General features: G+C 47.3%; 1 protein-coding gene across 1 annotated transcript in view; it reads left to right on the forward strand.

Annotated features, from left to right (window-relative positions):
* The window catches only part of LOC119161768 (cubilin), a 274,271-nt gene that overhangs the window by 214,556 nt on the left and 35,837 nt on the right, over window positions 1-23,878 (forward strand). Inside the window, exons 23-25 of the mRNA XM_075880748.1 lie at window positions 9,003-9,195; window positions 13,196-13,332; window positions 15,121-15,786. Coding sequence (XP_075736863.1) covers window positions 9,003-9,195; window positions 13,196-13,332; window positions 15,121-15,786 — 996 coding nt within the window. The remainder of the gene's footprint in view (window positions 1-9,002; window positions 9,196-13,195; window positions 13,333-15,120; window positions 15,787-23,878) is intronic.

Here is a 23,878-nt window from a genome sequence, read left to right on the forward strand (position 1 = left end):
GAAAGAGCTCTTGCCTTTTTATGTGCGTCTCCAACAGTCGTCGGTCGTGGTCCTTCTCTCGACGGTTCGTCCTTGAGCCAGACGCTGCTGCTTCGTTCTTCAACCCGTTGTTGCGAATGGGGTTGAAGTCTGTGCGTCTGTCTTCAGATCCTCCTGATCATGGCACCATGTTTCAGAAGGACCAGAGAGACCGCAGAACCGATACGTCTTCGGTTTATTGTTGACAGAACAGGAAAATAAAAAAAATATGCAGAGCGTGACCCTGGCTACTTCTTCTTCGCCTCCGAGCTCCATCCTCCATCTGTTTTCCACATATGGACTTAAAAAGCGGCTACTGGCAAATTGACGTGGATGAGAGAGATCGTGAGCAGACCGCCTTTGTTACGCCTGATAGACTTTATGAATTTCAGATTCTTCCTTTCCGTTTGTGTTCAGCGCCAGCAACATTCCAGCGTCTCATGGACACGTTTCTGTCGGGACTTAAGTGGCAAACCTGCTTGGTGTACCTCGACGACGTGATTGTCTTTTCGGTGACTTTCGAGGAACACTTACGAAGGCTCGAAGCAGTTTTTGAAGCAATACGCTTGGCCAGTCTTACTCTAAAACCAGAAAAGTGTCACTTCGGCTTCCACGAACTTCAATTCTTCGGTCACGTCGTGAGCAGCCAAAGGATCCGACCCGACCCGGATAAAATTGCTGCCGTGGCAAACTTCCCGACGCCATCAGACAAGAAATCAGTGCGACGTTTTTTAGGACTCTGTGCATATTACCGGCGGTTTACTGCTAATTTTTCGCGCATCGCATGGCCATTGACACAGCTTACTCGGGAAGATACCCCCTTCAGATGGGGCGAAGACCAACAGCAGGCATTTCACGAGCTTCTTCAGCGCATGCAAACACCCCCCGTGCTGGCCCACTTCGATGAAGACGCGCCAACAATACTTCATACAGACGCTAGTAATGTGGGTCTTGGAGCAGTGCTCGTACAGTCGAAGGACAACAACAAAAACGTGATCACCTACGCCAGCAGGACGCTGTCCCGAGCTGAAGCTAATTACACTACGACGGAAAAAGAATGTCTTGCAATGGTATGGGCAGTCCTGAAGTTTCGTCCCTATTTGTACGGCCGCCCATTCACCGTTATCAGCGATCACCACTCTCTCAGTTGGTTAGTCAACTTGAAAGATCCGTCTGGCCGCCTTGCACGATGGAGTCTTCGGCTCCAAGAATTTGACTTCACTGTTGCCTACAAGTCGGAAAAACGACACACCGATGCCGACTGTCTTTCTCGGTCTCCTGTTGAGACGGCATCCCCGGACAACGACGATGACGGCACAACCTTTCTCGGAATTGTGGACAATGCCGCCTTTTCTCAACAGCAGCGTGGCGATGCTGAGCTGCTACCACTTATAGATTACCTACAAGGGCGAACGAATAGCGTTCCGAAGTTATTTGCGAGAGGGCTGCCGTCGTACTGCTTGCGAAATAACGTTCTTTATAAGAGGAACTTTTCACCCACCGGCAGCAGCTACTTGCTCGTCGTTCCTTCTTCGCTTCGCCGTGAGGTACTGCAAGCCTGTCATGACGAACCCACCGCTGGTCACTTGGGTTACGCAAGAACATTGGCCAGGATAAGGCAGAACTATTAATGGCCAAGACTTGCCGAAGTTGTCAAAACTTACGTGCAGGCGTGTCTAGATTGCCAGCACCGCAAGCCAACATCCATCAAACCAGCTGGCCTACTGCAGCCTGTCCGAGTGCCAGCGACACCGTTTGCACAAATTGGCATGGATTTTCTGGGCCCCTTCCCAAAGTCTGCCACTGGAAACAGGTGGATAATCGTCGCCACGGATTACCTGACCCGATACGCGGAGACAGGCGCTCTGCCACGGGCAACGGCAGCTGAAGCGGCGCAATTTGTCATCGAAGCCATCGTCTTAAGACACGGTGCTCCCGCAATAGTCATCACCGACAGAGGTACTGCGTTCATGGCCGAGCTTTTGGACACCATTTTCAGACTAAGTGGTACAGCTCACAGGAAGACAACGGCGTATTATCCCCAGACCAACGGGCTCACCGAACGCCTCAACAAGACCCTGGCTGAAATGATCAGCATGTACGTAGATGTAGAGCACAAGAACTGGGACATCATTTTGCCCTACGTCACGTTCGCGTACAACACGGCTCGTCAGGAGACCACTCGGAAGACAACCTTTAGCCTCCTTTACGGACGCGAGGTTACGACAACGTTATACGCAATGCTCCCTCATGAAATTATGGCAATGAGACGGACGCCGAAGAGTTTACCCAGCTAGCAGAAGAAGCCAGACAACTTGCCAGGTTGCGAATCACCAAACAGCAAGACGACGATGCCAAGTATTACAACCTCCGGCACAGACCCGTCATATACAACGTGGACGACAAAGTATGGGTCTGGACACCTATTCGTCAGCGTGGGCTCTCCGAAAAGCTGTTGCGAAGATACTTCGGACCCTACAAGGTTCTGTGAGGCATCAGTGACGTCAACTACGAGGTTGTTCCGGACGGCGTGCAGCGTTCAAAGCGGCGCAGACATTCACCCCAAATTATCCACGTGCTTCGGATGAAGCCTTACTTTCAGTGACTAACTGTGCAGTTTTGGTTTCGCCTTGCTTCTCAAACGTTTAATATCGGGACGATGTTTTTTTAAAAGGGGGAATAATGCCGCGCGTATGTGCCAGTGGTGAGGACAACGAAGCAGCGCGAGTGTCCTTGGCTGAGGGAAAAAGACGAAGAAGTCGTTGCAGTCTGTTTCCTGCGATCAATAAATCGTATTTGTTTGAGGCGCTTTGTGTGCTCGTCAATCTCACGTCGTCACAATATTTACCGAGCTTCTCCTTTCTTATTGCGATAGTGGTTATTGACACTTGACGGTGGCGGCGGACAACTTTGGCACCGCACGTGCAGCTTTATGTGATCTCACAACAACTTTTGCTGTAAAAATAACCAGCGATTCTGACATGACAATACTGCAAAATTATCCTTAAATTGTAATACAGTGGTGCCGTACGTGGTACATGTAGCTGAATGCTACTAAATTCAATATCATGCTCGTGACTAATCGCTGTGTTACCTATCTTGCCTATTCTCTTTACAATGTTCCACTATAAGCCTCAGCTTCTCGTCACTACATCGGTGTTTACATATGATGTAACCTATCATTGAAATATCGCGTGCATTACGTAATAGCTAAAGTGAACCTGAAATGAAATCTCTCTCTTACTACAATGTTACTAGAACCATTGCTTTATACTGCTTGCATCCATTCTTCGCTAGAACACACCTCTGGGACCAGCATAGCTCTACACTAACGCAGGGCATTGAGGCAGTGCAAAATCCTTCTGCTCGCTTTATTTCATCTATATAATTATTACTGCAATGCCAATGTCAAAAACGTTGAAGCTGCTCATAATCTGCCTTCTCAAGCAATCCTTAGAAAGTAGTCACGCATTTTCATTTCCATAAAACATGAGACCGCATCCTCACCCTTCATTTTTTCGTGCGCCGAGCTCAAATTTGTTTACCCCGAGTTCATGATCACCATAAGAACAATATACCATAATGCTCAACAACACTTGGATCACGTTTATTTGTTCCCGGGACAGCAGAAGATTCGAATCGCACATCTGCCTCCATGATGTAATTGACCCCACATTATTTCAAAATGTCCTTTCAAAGCTGCTGCCGCATCCAGCTGTAACATAATTTTGGTGGTGCTTACAAATTACTCTACGAGACATTCGCCAATCTTACTGTAGTATCGTACGTATGTGCGAGGAAAAGACACTTCTATGGCAAAAACAAGACTGAATGTTTATTCAAGAGGCGGCTCTTATACCCTGGCCAGAAAGCCGGAGCCTGCGCCGTGACGAGGGGTGTGGTCGGCATGCTTATCGCATATATATCTGATGATCAACGATATATCTCTTCCTCCCCCCTGAGCTAGAACCTATCCGGGGGCTTGCTGGCACGGGCGGAGCGTCTGAGTTGGATTGGTTTTGTTGGCCCTGAAACTGCTGGCTCGATGCCACCTCCAACCACTGGCTCGCTCAGCACGAACTGACCAGCTTGCCGGACGTCGCTGCTAGTTGTCTGGTCGTTGGCGGAAAAGAAGGGCCCTTCCGGAGATGAGTGCTCGATGGTCGCGGGTGTCTCGAAGGGTTCTTTCTAAACCGACGTCGATAAGGCGCGGGCTCATACTTGATCCAGGTGCCTACGCTGCACCCCCCTTGGCGTGTTGACAGTTAACAATCGTTTGCCTTCGACTGTTGTCATGGTTCCTGGAAGCCACGTTTGACCTGGCTGACCATATTGTCGACTGCAAACCTGTATTCCTGGTGCATACTTTTTTGGGGGTTTGGAAGTCCATTGACGGTAGCCTCCTTCGCCCCTTTTTTCTTTGCAAGGAAGTTGCTTAGGTATGTCCGTGGCTGTAATCCCAGAAGTCTTTCTGCGGGCGACTGCTCTTCTTGGGTCGGCATGGTCCTGTAACGTAACAAAAATTTGGAAAGTAGACTTTGCAGCATTCCCACACTATTTTTTCAGGCCCTCCTTTATGGTGCGTGCAACCCATTCTGCCAACCCGTTGGATTGCGGGTAATATGGGGCAGTCGTTACGTGGCGCACACCATTTTCCGGGAAGAACCGTGCTGTATCTACACTGGTCAATTGCAGACCATTGTCCGACACAACAGTTCCTGGTGGGCCAAAGCGTGCGAAAATGCCCCTGAGTACATCCACTTTCGTTTCCGCCGTGGCCGTCTTCATTGTCACTGCCTCTATCCACTTAGTCTCGGTGTCGACAAGAACCAAGATCATATATCCTTCCACTACACCAGCTAAATCCATGCGTAGGCGGTACCAACGTGCATTGTCCTTCGCCCAGTTTACTGGAACCTGTGCAGGGGACATGGGAAAACACTGCACGCACTGGGGACACCGTTTCGCCAGCATCTCAATATCATTGTCTAGCCGTGGGTACCAGAAAATCGAGCGCGCAAGGTTTTTCACTGCTGTGATCCCAGCATGCGTGTCAAGCAGCTCTTTCAAAGCAAAATTTCGATCACCATTAGGAAGGACCACACGGTGGCCCCAATACAGTGTCCCCTTACTCACGGTCAATTCCTGCCTCCGTGCAAAATATTGTTGATACTGTTGTTCGTCGCCCCGCCACGGTGGTCTAGTGGCTAAGGTACTCGGCTGCTGACCCGCAGGTCGCGGGTTCGAATCCCGGCTGTGGCGGCTGCATTTCCGGTGGAGACGGAAATGTTGTAGGCCCGTGTACTCAGATTTGGGTGCACGTTAAAGAACCCCAGGTGGTCAAATTTCCGGAGCCCTCCACTACGGCGTCTCTCATAATCAAATGGCGGTTTTGGGACGTTAAACCCCACATATCAATCAACTGTTGTTCGTCTGCCTCCAGGCGCTTTGGCCAGCCCTTCAGTATCCAAGTCTTTACTTGCTGAAGTGTGCAGCCTCTGCTCCTGTGATTAGACACATTCTGCGCAGACAACACAAAGTTATCCAGCGCCTGCGCATGGAGGACATAATCGGCAAGTTCTTTTTTGCTGCCATCATCACGGACAGGCAACGGCAAGCGGCTCAGAGCATCAGCATTCGCATCCAACTCCCCCTCATGTATTCCAAATCATATTGATATGCTGCTAAGAGCAGCGCCCAACGTTGACTTCATGCCGCTGCCTTTTGCAGGATGGGTTTGTCTGGACTCAACAAGCCAGTCAAAGGCTTGTGATAGGTCACCAGAGTGAACTTATTGCCAAACAAATAATCTCGGAACTTGACAACGCCAAAAATTAGTGCTAGTGCCTTTTTTTAATTGTGAATAGTTACGTTCTGCCGACGTAAGAGTTCTGAAGCGGAAAGCGATAGGAGGATCCACCCCGTTAATGCGGCGAGACAAAACTGCACCTATTCCTTCCGCCGACGCATCACACTCAAGCCGCAGGGGTTTCTGAGGATCATAATGCACAAGAAAGTTTGCGTTGCTCATGGCGTGCTTGGTTTCTTGGAATGCTGTCACCTGTGCGTTCCCCCAACACTAGGGTACCGATTTTGACAACATGTGGTGAAACGAAGCCTAAGTGGTTGACAAATTTGGTAGAAACTTCGAGTAATACGTCACCAGTCCTAAGAATGATTCAAGCTGGCTTACCGAGGTCCGTGGCGGCGCCACCAGCACGGCTTCTACGTTGTCCTGCAGGGAGTGAAGGCCTCTTGCGTCGATTCGGTGACCAAGAAATACCACTTTTTCCCCTGGAAACGACACTTCTCTCTGTTCAGCGTGAGGCCATTCGCCCACAGCCGTTCCAACACTTGGCGTAGTAGCGTGGCATTCTGCGCCTTTTCCGCTACAATAATGTCGTACAGGTAAACTTTCACCCCGGGCAACCCCTGTAGTACGACTTCTATGCGCCGCTGAAACAGCGCAGGCGCCGAGGCGATACCGAAAGCCAAGCGATTGTATCAGAAGAGGCCCTTGTGCGTATCCAGCACAGCTATCTTTTTTTTTTGCATCATCATCCAAGGGAAGTTGGTTGTATGCGTTCCACAAGTCAAGCGTGCTAAACACCTCGCCCCCCGCTGGCGTGGCAAAGATGTCTTCGATTTTCGGAAGCGGGTACTGTTCTTTTCTTGTCGCTGGAATGACCGTCAGCTTAAAGTCTCCACACAGCCGGGTGTCTCCGTTTTTCTTTACCACCGGTACAACTGGCGTTGCCCATTCAGCCACGCTGACTGGGGCCAGAACTCCCACTTCCACCAGTTGGTCGATTTCGGCGGATACTTCCGCTCTCATGGGGAACGAAACTGTCGGAGCCTTCAGAAACCGAGGTTGGGCGCCTTCCTTGAGGTATAGTTTCACCGGTAGTCCCTTACAGCATCCGAGGCCCTCAAAGCAGTCGGAAAATTCGTCAAGAAGTGCGGTGAGCTCACTGTCGACGTGCACAACATTCACCATAGACGACATGCCTCTCTCCAAAAGGAAGAAGCCAGCTTTGCGAAATTCTTCTATCATGTCTCTTCCACACAGCAGGGGCCCTTTTTGGTCCACCACTATCACAGAACTGCTCACCATTACCGGACCAAGCTTTACCCTCATTTCCACCTTGCCCCAGACCGGTTATGGTCCCAGCAAACATGAAAGGCGTATGGGAGTTTTCTGCAAAGCCGGCCACCACTTGCAGTGTTTCTTGTACACGCTCTTGAAAATTACACTTACTGGTGATCCCGTGTCGACAATCATTCGCAGCCGACGGCCTTCCCACAGTAAGGAGTGCTCAATTGGCTGCAGTAAGCGCTTATTGGCCGAGCTGTGTGCGACAAGAGTACAAAATGTCTTCTTCATGTTCGCATTCCGTTCCGTCGACGGCGAACGTTCCCGACATCAAAGCATGGGATCTTTCGCAGGCTCTAGCAAGATGTCCTCTGTTGCCACATTGATGGCAGATAGAACTGCGATGTCGACCCGACGCCGTGGTATGCGGCCCTTTCCATCTGTCGCATGAGAGACCAGGACTTCGCGGTAGGTCGTTTCTCCTGTACTTCTTTCCTTGCTGCTGTTTCTGTACCATGTTGACGCCACCGCCTCCAGTTATTGCGTATGGAGCTTGTATGCCACGAGCGTCTTCGGTCGCTTTTTCAGAAGCTAAGACAAATTCTTCGGCTTCTTCTAGAGTCAACTTCTTGCGGCCCAGCAAGCACCGACGCACTTCATCGTTCCGAATACCACAAATGATTCGGTCCCACAACATACGGTCCAGTGTCGTTCCGAAATTACAATTTACGGCAAGTATTCTCAACTTCTCAACTCAGCAATGGAGTCGCGAATGCTTTCTTGCTCTTCTTGCCTTCGCGTGAAGAAGGTATAGCTTGAGGCTATTTCCTTTACTTGAGGGTTGAAATGGTCTTCCAGGCATTTGACAACGTCGTCATACGTCAAAGAGTTAATGGGGACCCCCGGGTGGCGCCGTTGCAAAATCCAGACGACACTCTCACTCAATGACAAAACCCGTGGGGCACGGCGTTTAGCTGTGTCGGTAATCTCGTTGCCCTCAAAGTAGGCTTCCAAGCGTACACGATACGTACTCCAGCTACTCACAGCGTTGTTGAAGGCCGGGAGTCGAGATCCCATTACTCTGGTGTCAGAATCGAAGTGCGATCAAGATCCCATCCTCGTCGTAACATTATTATTGTACGTAGGTGCGAGGAAAAGACACTTCAAGGCAGGAACAAGACTGAATGTTTATTCAAGAGGATGCTTTTATACCCTGGCCAGAGGGCCGGAGCATGCGCCCTGACGAGGGGTGAAGGCACGTGTGGTCGGCATGCTTCTCGCATCTCTATCTGATGATCAACGATATTCACTTACAAGGTTTTTGGAATTATAAGCTGTGTAATGCTATCATTTTATGTTTATTATTGTCTGTGTTTTTATGGGTAACCCGCTCCATCTCCAATGTACTTGTACCCTGAAGGTGCTATGAATATAATTACCCAAACAAAATAAATAAACAAATATTAAAACTACAACTATTCTGGCGAGTCCAGACTTTATAAACAGCGTTGCAGCACTGCGACTACTTCAGTAGGTCTGGTGTGAAATGGGGAGCTCCTTTCACAGCATTTACTCTTGATAACAATACAAAGAGTGTGGGCACGGCATACCAGGAGAACACGCCATCGTATCTATAAATCGAGTGATTAAAGTTCCTTTAATTAGATGGAAGAACCATTTTGCCATTATGGTGTTCGACCAAATGTGAACAACCTGCAAGTGCAAATAGGTAAATTTAAGAATCTATGCTTGCATCCACTTTTTGTTAGTGCTTTTCGTAGGGGGTTAATGGCGTAAAACAACAGGCAGTACACATGGCTGCATTGAAGACGTCATATGCGCTCTCTTGCAATGAATTTCGACTTATTTTGCTTTGCCGCCCATTGACCAGGTGGTGTGGCCGCGCCACCTCTGGGAGCCCCCGCACTCGGCGGTGCTCCGGTGGGCCCTCCGTCATACCCGATCCTTCCTCCGGCTTCACCATCCGGAGGTGGCCTAGCCCGAGCACAGTGTGACCGAGCCCTGAACGAGCCTTACTTTGAGCTGCGCAGTGCGGATCTGGGGTCGGGAAACCTCGACTGCAGGTGAGGTTTTGAAGCTATTGCGGACGCTCGTATACTTAAGACACAGGAAAAAATGAATCGGACTAATGGTATATACGAGATTGTTAGAAAGCTCGAGTCGTCAAGATACTGCCAACAAATATCGACACACAGTCTATGACATAGGCCGTAGTACAAAGCGGAGCTCATTTAGACACGCCCAACAAATATATTTTCCGCTTATTGCATTCAAGCTTTCTCACTTCTATTCAATATCACTCATGCTCGCCGAAATATTGTCCACCTGGACTCACTCGAAGTGAGGGTAGCAGATCAATCTCAGTCAGGATGAGTCGACATGAGCAAGTTCGCAGACTTATGGTTCATGGTTATTGCAAGAGAACCAGAACCATTTTCAAGCGGCTCCATTTATTATTCAGTTAGATTCAGTTCTTACGATTGCACTGTTGATGGGATATTATTTCCCTCTTGTGAGCTACAATGGAATGCGCGTTACCAGTGGCAATTGGAGGCATGCCTGATTGCCTAAGGTTTCTGCTCCAGATTTTCTATTCAATTAGCGCAGTGAACTCTCACTTGGGTGAACTTCAATGCACCCATGGAATTCGTTTTCTGAAATAAATGTTTAATAAACTGGATATCACTGGAGCACTAATGGACACTGGAAATAACAATTGAATTGTTTAAAAATCCAGCCTATTTTGAAGAGGTTTGCAATTTTTATTTGGACCAGTGCACCTAAAGGGCCAGAAGAGATAAAGCTGACCGAATAGTCTACGTTTCTGTACCCTGGCTCTGACAAAGGCGGTTAGTGGGAGACCAAGTCTCGCACATTTTTAATGTATCAGCTTCGGCTAGAGATACTGGACGTGAACTTGCCTCTGTCCTTATACATTCTTCATCGCATTTGCTTCTGCAGTTTCCGGACGAACAGAAGAACTTATTACCGAATTTTATAGTCCTGCTCGCCACGCCGCGGTGGTCTAGTGGCTAAGGTACTCGGCTGCTGACCCGCAGGTCGCGGGTTCGAATCCCGGCTGCGGCGGCTGCATTTCCAATGGAGGCGGAAAGGTTTTAGGCCCGTGTGAACAGATTTAGGTGCACGTTAAACAACCCCAGGTGGTCGAAATTTCTGAAGCCCTCCACTGCAGCGTCTCTCATAATTATTTGGTGGTTTTGGGACGTTGAACCCCACATATCTATCTATCTTTTAGTTCTGCACAGGTACAGATGTGCACGGTCACACTTCACATAGTTTTTAAACGAAGCATTGCTGCCAACATTCAGCTGGTGAACGGGAACTCACGCGCACATGGCTTGTTTTCGTCTCCAGTATACGGCCACTTTGTCTCGTCAGCGCTGAATGTACAGGCTGTTTTATACTTAGGTGAAATATTGGAGCACCTGGCATCGCGGTCTGACTAGCGCTGCAATCGCGCACCGGCAGCAGCTCACGCTTGCGCAGACGCTTCAAGAGTGTAGAGTTGAACCACGTCGTCTACTACGGCAAGGCCTGTGTCGCATGATTGACCAGCGCACAGGTATCATTATTAATCCGGGAGCTGAGTCTACACGCCACACGAATCATTTTCAGAAAAATTGGCACCGCAAGAAGACATGCGAAGAAACAAGGTACGACAAACTTGTGCGTGCTTTATTTTTTGTGTTCCCTTTTTCTTCGCAGTTTTTTTTAGGTGTTCCCGTGCCAGTTTTTCCAACTTCCTATGCTTGTCTGCACTAAACATTGTGCTATGCCAGCCTCCCTGCCTTTATTCTTGATAATGGGACACTAAAAAAAGTCTTTGACAACATACCTTGTTTGCTCTATAGAAACATCATGGCACTGAGTGCGTTTGCAAACGTTTCTTCGTTGTGAGCGCGCTACAATAAGCTTGAATGAGTAAGACACGAGAATGAGCATGCACCATGCGTAGGCTCTATTCGGCTTTAAATAATATGAAGCACTCAGTGGTGACTGATGAGCAGCTGATCAGTTTTAACACAACAACACAAATGGGAATGAATTCAGGAATGATTTAGGATAGAACAACCACCTAAACGTGCTTATTCTCGACGATATTATATTGCAACAGAAAGGACTCTACCACAGAACACCCTTGAGGATGCCAAAGCATGGGCAAGTCATTTGCGTGATGCGCATGGTTCTGTTTCGAAATGCATAGCCCTTACATCGGAAGCCCTGGTTGTGTACCGGCATCTCCTTCATATGTGGGAAAATAGACACAGCCTAATTAAGCGATGGAAGCGCCAGCGCCTCAATGGTAAACTGCGTCTCAAAATCGCAGAAGTTTCGGAGCACGCCAACGAATATGCTCGTAAGCTTACCGCGGAAAGCTGGGTGCAGTTCTGGAACTCGATGAGAAATACCTCAAACACAGCGAAAACAAGGGCTATTTTGAGAAACTTGCCCGACCCTGGTAGCACTAAATCTACGGCGTTCAGGACGATCCAGAGGTTGGTGAGTGCTTTCGCAGGCACAGAGGAACAGCTGTTTAAGGTTCTGCATTCGACATTCGTGGGTGACGCTGGCAGCCCACCATGCACGCTTGGATACGAGGGCACGCCACATGCAGCACTGGATGAACCTATCACAAGGGCTGAACGTTTTGCCGCGTCACGTGGTGTGGAGGACAGCCAACACTTGCTCACATTACATAGGAACGTAAGTTAAGGCCAGTTAAAATTAGTTCATCTCAGATTTCGGCAAAAAAATTCACGATGGAGCCGTAGGAGACTGCTCGCCAGCGAGAAAAAGGAGGCCCAAGTGGCGCTCCTGGACCAGGCGCGGAGGGCTGCTGAGGCCAGGGGACCCCTGGGCTAGGGGCCCACCCACCTGTCTCTAACCCCTATTTCATTTTTTTCTCTGTATTAAACGTTTTTCCATCTATCCATCCAGCGGTAGGGATGCTAGCGCTCATTCTAGATGGCAGTGAATTCCTGGTGTCAGCAATGTGTTTCGCCGCAGCATGTTCTATTCATTGACAATAAGGGCGTGGACAAGATCTAGATTGAGCTTAAATAAATAGGTGTCCATCTGCCGTACGTTTTTATTTTATTTTCTTTTCTAAAAAGAGCAGTACTGCGTTGTTTGCCAGGCTTACCATGGCCCGTATACCAGAAAAAGAGGATAATAGAACTCTGTTGTAAATACTACTCTACAATTCGGAGCTGGCTAGCGAGTCTTGTGGTAATGAAATGTCGTCGTAAAGAAGCACGTTCAGGCTTTGTTCTTACCTAAAGCATTCCTGAATTTGTTCCCATTTGTTTTATCATGGTAAGCCAGCGCAGCAGTAAGCCTCTTACTGTTGAGTGCTTTTTTATTCAATGTCAAATCAAGACAATGCACATTGCATGCTAGTTACAGTGTCTTTCTCGTACAAGTGGACTGCAGTGCACACACTGAGAAGTATTCATGAACACACACAGCACCACGGCGTTGTTAGTGCCATCTGCAACACTTTGCTGGTTTTTCGCATGTTTCTAGATTGCCAGCGTTTTACCCCAGCAAACTTTCAGTTAATGTATAGCGCCTGTCCTCTTGAACTGTCTTTCTTCTTTGTTTGTTCTGGTGCGCTTTCTAGGATATAGTAGTTCAATACCAACCGACTAGCCTGGATTCCTTCGTTGAATGATCCTCCCATCAATGGCCGTTAAAGGCATCCTTAGACTGTGCCACAGAAGGTATGATGTCGTATATTGTAATGCACCAGAAAATACTCACTACTACCGCAAAACGATTGCTACGCTCGTGGATACGTCTTACATCTCAGTAGTTATGTTAGAAATAATCTGGAATAAGGAAAAGGGAAGTTTAAAAGCAAGTTGTAGTAAACGTTAATCTAAGTAATTTCATGCTATTGTCTCAGCAACTCATACTTGCACTGGATTAACAGTTTTTGAGAATAACTTCAAGCATTTTCTCAATGGGACTGTGAATGTCTGATTTGATGATACGCCATACCATACTGCACTTAACTGTATTGCACACCTGCTTCCTCAGGTTTATCGTGCGTCGCCGGGGCCCCGACCAATGCCGTCTTGAGTTGCTGTTTGTGCGCTTTGACGTTGATTGCAACCAGGACCAGTTTCGTGTGCAAGACGTTCAGATATGCGGCCGGCTGGATCATTATTCAACGCGTAAGTACGGCCAACGTTGGTCATTATGCAGTACATAAGTGCTGAGTGCAGCCGTAAAATAAAAGAGAGGTATCACTTTATCCGCAGTCGTATGAAGTATGCACTGCTGTGCACACAAGAGTGGCAGTTGTCACCGTTGCAATCGGTATGTTTTCTAAAGACACCGCTTTAAGCACTACTTTATGTTATCACTTGCTGCGTTAAATAATACTGTAATTAGGGACACTAATCACTCTCGCTCTTGCTGAACGGGTCAATTCTTCGAAAATATTTATATTCAGCTGCCAAAAATATGGAACATCATGCACCGTGATAATTACTTGTAGAGACAAGACCACTCTGTATAACGTGAATAATGGTCGACAAATAGCATCGCCAGGTTTACTCTCGGTATGTTTAGCTAACGTGTCATGCAATGCAGACTGTAACACAACAAAAAAAAATATTACAAATAATAAAACTTTGAAGTCACTTGACACTACATCAAAGAATGTACTATTCTAACATCATATTGTTACACTGAAATTAGCGCTTACTTCAATGGTATAGATTTTTTTTCGGTTGTCATAGTGCTTGCCTCGTTGTATCAATTGAAAAAAAAACATGGCTAATCCCTCCGTCATAAAAACGGTATAGTAGGACAGCGAAAAGTATATTCGCAGTAGTGATTATTGTGTACTGATTATGAGAGTATTTACAGGTTCTATTAGTATTTGGCAACTATATCACCATGTGGCATTTATGCACCCATGTGGACGCCTTGTGGAACATCTCCATGGTAGCGATTAACGCCCATTATTATCATTTAACCGCTGTGGTAGCAGAAGTTTTTAATCTACACCCGGACACAGCGTATCGTTAATGACGTGCAACGATGGTATCAACGAGCATGTAAGGCACACTGTACTCGTTATGAACTTCTTTAGAGCATCAATTAAGGAGAAAAACGGCGTGGTGCGTGGTCCCGAGTAATACAATAATTTACGCCTGTGGTCACGCGTACTTTTATTACAGTGTGTGTCAGAAACGCGGGATGCAGAGGTTCGTAGTTTGAGCCACAAACGCCCACAGGCATTCCTCGTTCTGCAGTTCTCTGTCTCGCACCACCACGGCACATATTCACCCATTCACGTTGTTACCTTTCTGCGGGGCTTATTGCGACTGTTTGAGTATTTGGTGGTATCGCACTACAACCTTTCGGTGGCAGAAAAACGCCATTGGTGCGTGTGGCAGCTGCACTGCTCTGCCAACGAGTCCGCACAAGTTAGCGCAAAGTGAAAGGCAAAGAACATAACAGCTTCTAGCGAGCCTCTCCGACGCTAGCGCAGCTTTTTTTTTTTTCTTTGTCGGCGTGCCATCTCCTACGCCATGGTTGAACTGCGCTGTCAACTAATCATTCTCCATCAGCATGCCGCACTCGTTTTATTCATCGCTATTCATCGCTAGTCATCGCTATTCGTTGCAGGGTGGCACCATTCTGCCTCGCTTCTGAGAGAACCATGCGGGAGAATGTGTCAAGAATATAAGGCGTGTTTGTAAGGTGCCTTACATGTGCTGTGGTAGCTCAGTCGGATGAGCGTAAGGCACATTCTCTCGCGGGCCGAAAAGTTGCAGGCTCGACTCTCGGTGGGGAGCTCTTTCTAAAAGTTCATTTTTCTTTCTGAGTTGGTAGCGTCTATTTTATCAGCGTCATATCCATGACTGAAATACGTCACTAAAGTCTTTATAGACCCCAGCATGAGACACTTTCATGTTAACTAGGATTGCTCCGTTCATTCAATCCCTCAGGTACCTATGACTTCGACGGACCTGAGTTGTACCTCTACTACCACACCCGATCAGGAGGCCGCGCATCAGACTTTCTCATCAAGGGCCGTCAAAAAGGATGCGCGGAGGCCGGAAGCGCAATGCCGCCTGCTTCTCAGCCGGGTGGGTCTCTCGGTCCACCCGTACCTGGGCACGATGGCAGTCACCCTCGTCACCATGGATCGCCATCTTACCTACCACCTGCACCGCCCATCAGTTACCAGCCACCTCCACCACCGCCTGGGGGCTCGGGTCGGGACCCGCATGCCCTACCACCCCGTTATCACCCTCAGCCGCCTTCCCACTCAGTTGGTGGCACTGGCGGCTATTCACCGTCGGTGCACTACCCGCCACCTTCTTCGCACATGCTTCGTGGTAGCGGACCACCGCCACCCAGTGGACACTACGGGCCGCCGTCTCACTACCCTCCGCCGGCGCCACCATCTCACTACTCGCCACCCGCGCCTTATTATCCACCCTCACCGCACGGTGGACCTCCTGAACCTCGAGGTGGATATCGGCCCGACCATCAAGGTGGCGGGGTGCATATCGGATATCCCCCTTCGCACCATAGACCACCAGTCGATCGGCCACCGCACGGACCTTCACCGCCTGGTATGCCTTGGGCACCACCATCGTCCGGAAGGCGTGAGTGTGCAAGGCGTGATGACAAACGTATTAGACCATTTTTATGCGTACTACAGGCGCATTTAAAAGTTTCTATCTATATATCTATCCATCTATCTGTCATCCGCATACATGTGAATGCTCGTGATCACCACCAAAATCTGGGTAAACCTAAGTTAGTATGAGAGAGGGTAAGAAGACTTGAAGAACATGTCTGGCTAGTCTTTACATAGATAACTATGGGTTGCTAGTATGGGGTACTACTACAAAAGAAAACTTGGAGAAGCTCGCAGTTTTACAAAAACGCGTGATTAGACAATCAAGCAAGGTTCCATACTTCTCACACACCAGTGACCTCTTTATTACATACAACATTGTCCCGGTAAACTCTATCCTTAACTATAACTTATGTTGGCAGTATAATTCATGCTGAACGGGAAAAAAACTAGTACTCTACAAACGGTAGCAGGATTACAGCCCACCCTAATAAAGTATAATATTCGCGAACCTGAAGAATCGTAAATTAAGAAATGTCGTACTAACTACGGTCAACAAATGCTTCGGTTCACGTTAGCTTCTTTGTTAAATATAGTCAGTAAAGAGCAGTTTTTTTAACAGTGCAGAAACCTCCTTTAAAGAACTATGAAGAATTTTCACCACAATATTCTTATCATGAACATTTCTCATAAACAGCGCCCTTTCTTTATTTTTCGTTTTTTGCTCTTTTTCTAGGGAAATATTTCAGTTTTTATTATGTTTCCTTATTAGGTTTCTTTATGGTGTATACGGAAACACGTTGCCTTTTTTGTATGAAGGTTATTCATGTACAATATAGTATGTGTGTATTTCATGTTTCTGTTTCTTTCGCTCATTACGACCTTTTACGCTGTAACACGTGTAGGGTGTCTAGGACACCCTCAAGCTGATTGCACCAGCTTTTTTCCCCTGGTGGTCTCCCACAGCATTTTGTTGTAAATAAATAAAATAAATAAATAACGTGAAAGTTTCATCTCGTACAACACCAAACCAATTCCTTAGACACGGGTGGCACCCCTATACCATGGCACATGGTGTGCAGGTATTAGCCTCAGGGGATTGTCTATTTATATATGCCCAGGAACAGCTACAACAGACATTGGTAATTTAAATGCTACAGCGTTAAGAAAAACTGACATCGGCAGCGTTGATCTGACGAATGCAAAACGAAATATCAGGGTTTAAGCTGGAGTCGAACACAAGCATTCTGCGTGGAAATCAAGTACTCAACCACAGAGCCGCGCAAGGTATCGAAATAGCTTTGAAAAATGATCCTTTGTAGGGACTTAATATTAGTGAAGAGACAATTGTGGTTGGAGTGCTGCCGATTTAATTTTATAATCATTACGTATGTGCTTCTTATATACAGGTGTCAAGGAGCGTTAACGTCACGTGTATACTTGAGCGCCATCCACTAAAATTAGTCTTCATAGCAGTGCTCAGGGCTACTATACTAGCAAGCATAAGCGCTACATATCAGCTTATCTCTTCTGGGATTGTTATTGCCCGTGTTGCTGCTATCATCGATACGCAACAGTAAACAGTTGGTCATATATAACATTTGCGACTGTCGACACAACATCTGTGCACACAAAATTTGGAATAATTGACTGACTATAAATGTAGAGCTTGAATACTACGAATTTAGTTAAAATGACTGCTGTGCATGCTTTTCTAGCAAACGTCATTCCTACGGTATACATGAATTTCAATGTGAAGTATGATGTAGTCTCCAGCTAAATTTGTACAGGAGGTGGTACAGGACATGGGAAAACATAAGCACTGTATGCCTCCATGATGGCTGGTTTTCCATTATAAATATTTTAAGCTGCTGCAGGAGTAACGCACAAGAGCACCCCGTACAAACGGGGGGAAGAGCAAAAAGCATTGCCTGCTTAGATTCAAATGGTGGTCAACTTTAATTGTGCTTCATAATCACAGCGTGCTTTCAACATGTAATACCGTATGGACTGTTTTTAGCCTACAGTTTACGCTCAGCTATAGCGTCACCGCAACGAGGGGGGGGGGGGGTTACGTGCGATATAGCACACATGCACACTGGCATATGCGTATTTGTGATATCCCACGACTCGGCTACCTCTTTTAACTACACTGACACTTATTCATACAAAACATCGTAAGTGGCGTCCACTTTTTGTGTACTACAACCAAGCAAGAGCGGGGCGCTCTCTCTATGCCCTCGCTTAGCAGGCGACCCTCCAGCACTTAGCATATGCGTCATTGGTCTCTGTGCGCATGCTCCAGTGAGCTCCAGTAAGCTTCGATGCGCGGCCGTGCCGAGCGCATCGGGGCTCCGCAGAGCGTGTCTACGCTGAGCAGTGTTCACCTTAACAGTGGACGGCACTGCCTGTTCTTGGCAATACAGAAAAAAACCTCGGTTTTACAATGACGGCCCATATGATTTTAGAGGTGATAGGAATTTTTCAGGGGCACTGGTAAAGCCCCCATAAGCCTGCAGTGTAGTGGTGTGCCGTCATCGATTTTCACTCCACGTCGTTTGATGCGAACGTACGCGCAGGTGCACACACGCACCGTGCTTGCCCGCGCTGTTCCAGAAGACGCGGCGATCCGCAGCCCGGGAACCACGGGCAAGCACTTCGCGCCGCTGGTTTGTCAAATGAATTAGGCATCGCAGCCTGTGTACGCGAATGGCAAAGTCCTTAATGCGCCTTCGTGTATCTTCAGGTTTAAATTGCTGAGGCCGCTGGCGTTGCGCTTCTCTTTTCTCCTCCGTTGCCTTCACGCAAGTTGCTTTGCTCGAGCCAGCCAAGTTAATTCGAGCTACATTGAAGCCCCTTCAATCAATCAATCAACCAATCTTTCTTTATTGGCGTCCGAACTGTAATACATTGCAAATAAATATGCAGGTGGAGGTCCCAAGGTAACAAACTGCAGGTGGCACCTCCTCCAGTGGACGGCACTGCATATTCTTGGCAATACAGAAAAAAACCTTGGTTTTACCATGACGACCCATACGATGTCAGTAGGGATAGGAATTTTTTCAGTGGCGCTGGCCAAGCGCCATCAGCCTGCCGTGTAGTGGTGTGCCATCATTACCAAACGATTTTCGCGCAGGTACGCACACGATGACGTGTGCGTATATTCATCTGAAACGTTGTGACACCATCGTTCGCGTGCGCGTTTTCCTCCTTAATTTTCGGATTTCGCTCTTTCCCTGGACGGCGAGGTGGGTACGACACGCTGCACACTCCATGGGCTCGCTGCAGCTGCCTTTAGAATAATCGTGCGAGCTTGTTTCAGTGGCTCCTTTAGGTGTTAAATGACAATCTGTTCCTTGATTGATCGATATGTGGGGTTTAACGTCTCAAAACCACTATATGATTAGGAAAGACACCGCATTTGAAGGCTCCAGAAATTTCCACCACCTGGGGTTCTTTAACGTGCGCCCAAATCTGAGCACACGGGCCTACAACGTTTCCGCCTCCACTGGAAATGCAGCCGCCGAAGCTGGGATTCGAACCCGCGACCTGCGGGTCAGCAGCCGACTACCTTAGCCACTACCACCATGGCGGGCAATCCGTCTCTTAACAATGCGCTGAAAATAGGCTTCCGATATAACATAACGATCACCAAATTTTTAAAGCCTTTTTAATAAATACAAGCGGAAGTATTTCGAGAAAAAAAATCAGTAAAGACGAAAGGCTGAGCGGTTTGCCTCCGGGTTTCCGCTTCACCTGTCCCTAACATGTTTGTAAGCAGCATAAGGCAAAGACAAAGATTTATTCGTAGTCTTGGTGAGTTCAAAAAAAAAGGTTGCCGTGAACAAATGTGGTGGTTTTCTTAAACTAAATAGACCTTGCGCGAATGGCAGCGCCATTTTGCAGGTGCAGTACTAATCACCGGCGTCATTTTGGTTATGTCAGGCGGAGCAGGCGACACCAGGCGCACAAGCACAGAGCACTTGTTTTTGCGTATACCTACGTCGTGAATGCGGCACTGGAACACGTGCTATTGTTTCTTTTATTCATGGGGATCAAAATACCGCAACACTGTTGTCTTCCATTTTGCAATCAACGTGGAGGGACTGACGGAGAAAGAAAGAAAGTGCAGCCAAAGCCACGTCTGTGTAGAGCACGCGAGCAGCCGATTCTCACTCTGTGGGGCGGAAGCTTGAGGCATTGTCGCGCTCTATCATGGTCAGCCTCACAACTAGACAGCGCATGCTTCTGATACACCCTGTCAGAGCCTGCAACTACCTCAAGGTTTTGTCCCGCAGAGTGAAAACTGACTGCTCGCATGCTCTACAGACGTGGCCGCGGCTGTCCGTCTATTTGGTATATGTGACAAATCTTTCGTTAACGTTCGCATTGAGTCGGAGGAGCATCTAGCGTGTTCAATCAACTACCAAGCACTTATCATCAACTACCTAGCACTTATTAATGAATAGGTGTAATTTTCTTATATATCTAATAAATATGTGCTGTAGTATATGCGCAATAAAGTTCTTTGTCTGTCTGTCCGTAGTATATGTGCAACTTGCGCTGAAAACACGTTAGTCCTCATAAGTGCACTTTTGTTACAGAAAAAGGGCGCGATTAGGACAACGTCGTTGCATTTTAATTTTTTTGTTATTTAATCTCATGTAGCACAATTTATTGTCGAGATTTATTAGCCCAGGCAAGCTCTATTGCCTTTTAGTGTGAAACTTGGCGCCTTCTCACGAATCTGTCTAATGAATAAATTTGATGTCGTTTGACAGCTCTAACAAGGAAAAGCATTAACAGGCCAAGTACTAGAGTGTACAACGTTACTCCATACTGATTGGACTCGGTATAAGGTACCGAGTGCACTTTGGTGTAATACAGCGAAATCACTATAGCACAACGATGTTACTTCGGAAGAGCTTGTGAAGAGTGTTCGTCTGTGTCGTACCGATTGGCCACCGTCGTAGTGAATTTAGTAGCGCTGTGTATGCCATTTGTGATGTTACTTCGCTACTCTTTCGTTAGGTCAACGATAACTCGTTACACGTCAGTAAAATCATGTTCTCACTGGTCAACTGAAACGACCGTGTGTTACTGTCGCAGCACCGAGCACGGCAAGTGCCATAGAGTGTTGTGTGCTAGTTCATCAGTCCACCTCAATGTCATAAGGGATCATATAAACTGAAAAATCAGTGTTTCATATTCATATGAACAAACGGTGAGGTTTCACGTGATTTTGATGTGTTCACATTTGACTTCCTGGTTGCGTTTTCAACGTGTTTAGACAGAACAACTGTGACGCGGCACCTCACTCGACAGACATTACGGCTTGCGGTTGCCATCATTCACGTAGCGTAGTGTCCAAGCGCTATAATGCTCACATGCTATCATTGTCAAATGAAAGCAAACAGCGGCAAACATTCGCAATTTCATTGTGCGCGCCGTCCAGCCATCACCGCGAAATGACAGGCACCCGTATGCGCAATGCTGTCCAACTGGATGTGCACGCACCCGCTTTTGGTGTTTGATTTGACGTCGGTAGTACCTCAAATCACAGGTGTTCTTAGCTACCGACGACGGTGTGGTGTGCAGCCGTGGCCAAATCTGTGTATAGCGCGAGTGGCCAGCCTTGCTCTGCGGAGCGACACCTTGCGACCATTGCGGGTTGTGACATCGCGTGCACAGGAGCATGCGCGGCCTTACAGTTATGCAGGCATGCTCTGCATGGTGGAAGGTGTGCTAGTTTTGCCGAATATCCGCGATCCCTCAGGGCGCTTTCGTCTCATATATTTCCAAAGACGAAGCGCGTTGCGACTGATAAAACGCGCCTGCATCAACGATGCAAGCTTTGTGGCTTTTTCGAGGAATATGAAGGTATGATAATGCCAACAGCTGCGTAAACAAATTCTAGAAGGCCAGTTTTGCAGCGTGTGTTATCAGTCAAAACGTGCATCGTCATGAAATAGCTATGACGAAATCACCATGGGTGAGTGCGGATTTTCGGATATACAAGCACGCCTTCCACCATGCAGAGTATCTCTGGATGTCTGTGAGGCCGCGCATACTCCTGTGCACGTAACGTCACAGCCCGCAACGGCCGCAAGGTGTCGCTCCGCAGAGCAAGGCCGGCTGCTTGTGCGCTACACACAGGCGTCGCCGCGGCTGTACGCGTCCACAACAAAGTTGCACGACTTCATCAGCTGACAAGACGAGATCGATGTGCAGAAGCTGGCTGAAGCATCATCACACCATGCGGCAGAAATGGCAAATAATTTTGCAGCGAAAGCTGTCAAGAGATCACAACACGGGCCACGTGCTCGCCGTAATTGTCCTTCATCGCCGGAATGAAATTTGAACTGAGGTCCCCTGAAACCGTGGAGTGTCATCAGGCGAAAGCACAGCATTGGATTAAAAAATACTGATGTCTATATGGTTTCTGTTTTGTTTGTAACTTACTGCTTAAAGGGCGCTTCACCAATTCACATGAGAAACTTGATTTAGATGCTGGAAGTAGTTGTGTGCCCAATGAAAAACTTTGTACCACAGGAACTTTTTTTATTGTTTCATTACGAATGTTGAAAGCATGATGCGAGGAGGTGAGCTAAGCCTTTGCTACTGGACTGGTGTAGACTTCGCTAGCCAAATTTTACAGATCATCTCTGTACACTAAGCATAATCATTGGCTACTCAAAAGCACTTGATTCAACTAACTCTTGTTTCTTCCCCACCACGGTGGTCTAGTGGCTAAGGTACAGGTCGCGGGATTGAATCCTGGCTGCGGCAGCTGCATTTTCGATGGAGGCGGAAAAGCTCTAGGCAGGTGTGTTCAGATTTGGGTGCACGGTAAAGAACCCCAGGTGGTCAAAATTTCCGGAGCCCTCCACTATGGCACCTCCCATAATCATATAGTGGTTTTGGGGTGTTCAATCCCAAATATCACTCAAATCAAATCATCATTCCTTATTCAAAAACTGGAGCAATATGACTTTAGAGGTATTTTGTTAAAGCTTAGTTTTTCGCTTCAATTATTACGGTCAGCAAATCATTATGAATGGTTTTGTAAGCGAATTCAAACCAATTAAGGCTGGTGTACCGCAGAGTAGCACTTTGGGTCCGTTGCTTTTTAATTTATATGTGATTGTTGTATTTTTTTGCTTTTATCTTCACCCGTGTCGTCTTTCTGTATACTCTGTATACCATGTTTGCCGATCCCGGGGGTATGGACACTATCAAGTTTGATCTACGGCTTTTTTTTGCTGTACCCACGAAGCTCCTGTGAGTGTTTAAGAAGCTGCAAATAAATTCTGACTGATTAACTGGAATTTTTCTCCGCGCTATTTGGTGTCAGAGCAACTCGGAGCGGGTAGGTAACACGTTGCAGACACATGAACACGTTATGCGCACACAAGATTACATTCACATGACAGGCCCAAGCTAGATAGTGTATGCAAATGGTGTTCCGTCATTTCGGCATTCTCTGTACTGTCCTGCCCGTTTCTCTTGGATGGATTCCTCTAAACGTCATCATAACAAAGTTTCATCTAACACAAAAATAAGTGTGTTATATCCGAAAGTTCAATACAAAGTTTTCTTTTTAACACTATATCTTCTGCAAGACAAACTTTTATTGATTTCGTTATATCCACGTTCGTTATATTGAGGTTTGAGTGTACTTCCGTTCAAGCAACAGATAGCAGAAGTTACACGTGTCACCTCGAAAAAGTCTCACAATGTAACATACTACTTTGACATACACAAAGCCATTCCTTGCTGTACGACACCTTCACCATGTTGGGCGGGCGCCCGTTAGATGAAAGGCAAACAGCGTTCAGTCTCACATTCTACCTCTTCCCGGAGTGTGTAGCCTTGCAAATCTTGGCAGACGAGATCATGAGCACCCAGTGTATGCATTTCATTTACCTGGTCAAATTTCTGAAACCTTGTAAAGGGCCTGTTAAGGTGTTCACAGGCAGAGGAAAAATTAGCCCTGTGCGATTAGACCCGGTTAATACGAGACTGAGATTCTTCTGGCCTATTACCGGTCTGGCTATTTGCTCCTGTGTTGCCCTTCTTAGCCATGCCGAAAAGAATGAGACTCATGAGCGTGTTTT

This window comes from Rhipicephalus microplus, chromosome X (genome assembly GCF_043290135.1).
Source record: "Rhipicephalus microplus isolate Deutch F79 chromosome X, USDA_Rmic, whole genome shotgun sequence".
Lineage (NCBI taxonomy): Eukaryota > Metazoa > Arthropoda > Arachnida > Ixodida > Ixodidae > Rhipicephalus > Rhipicephalus microplus.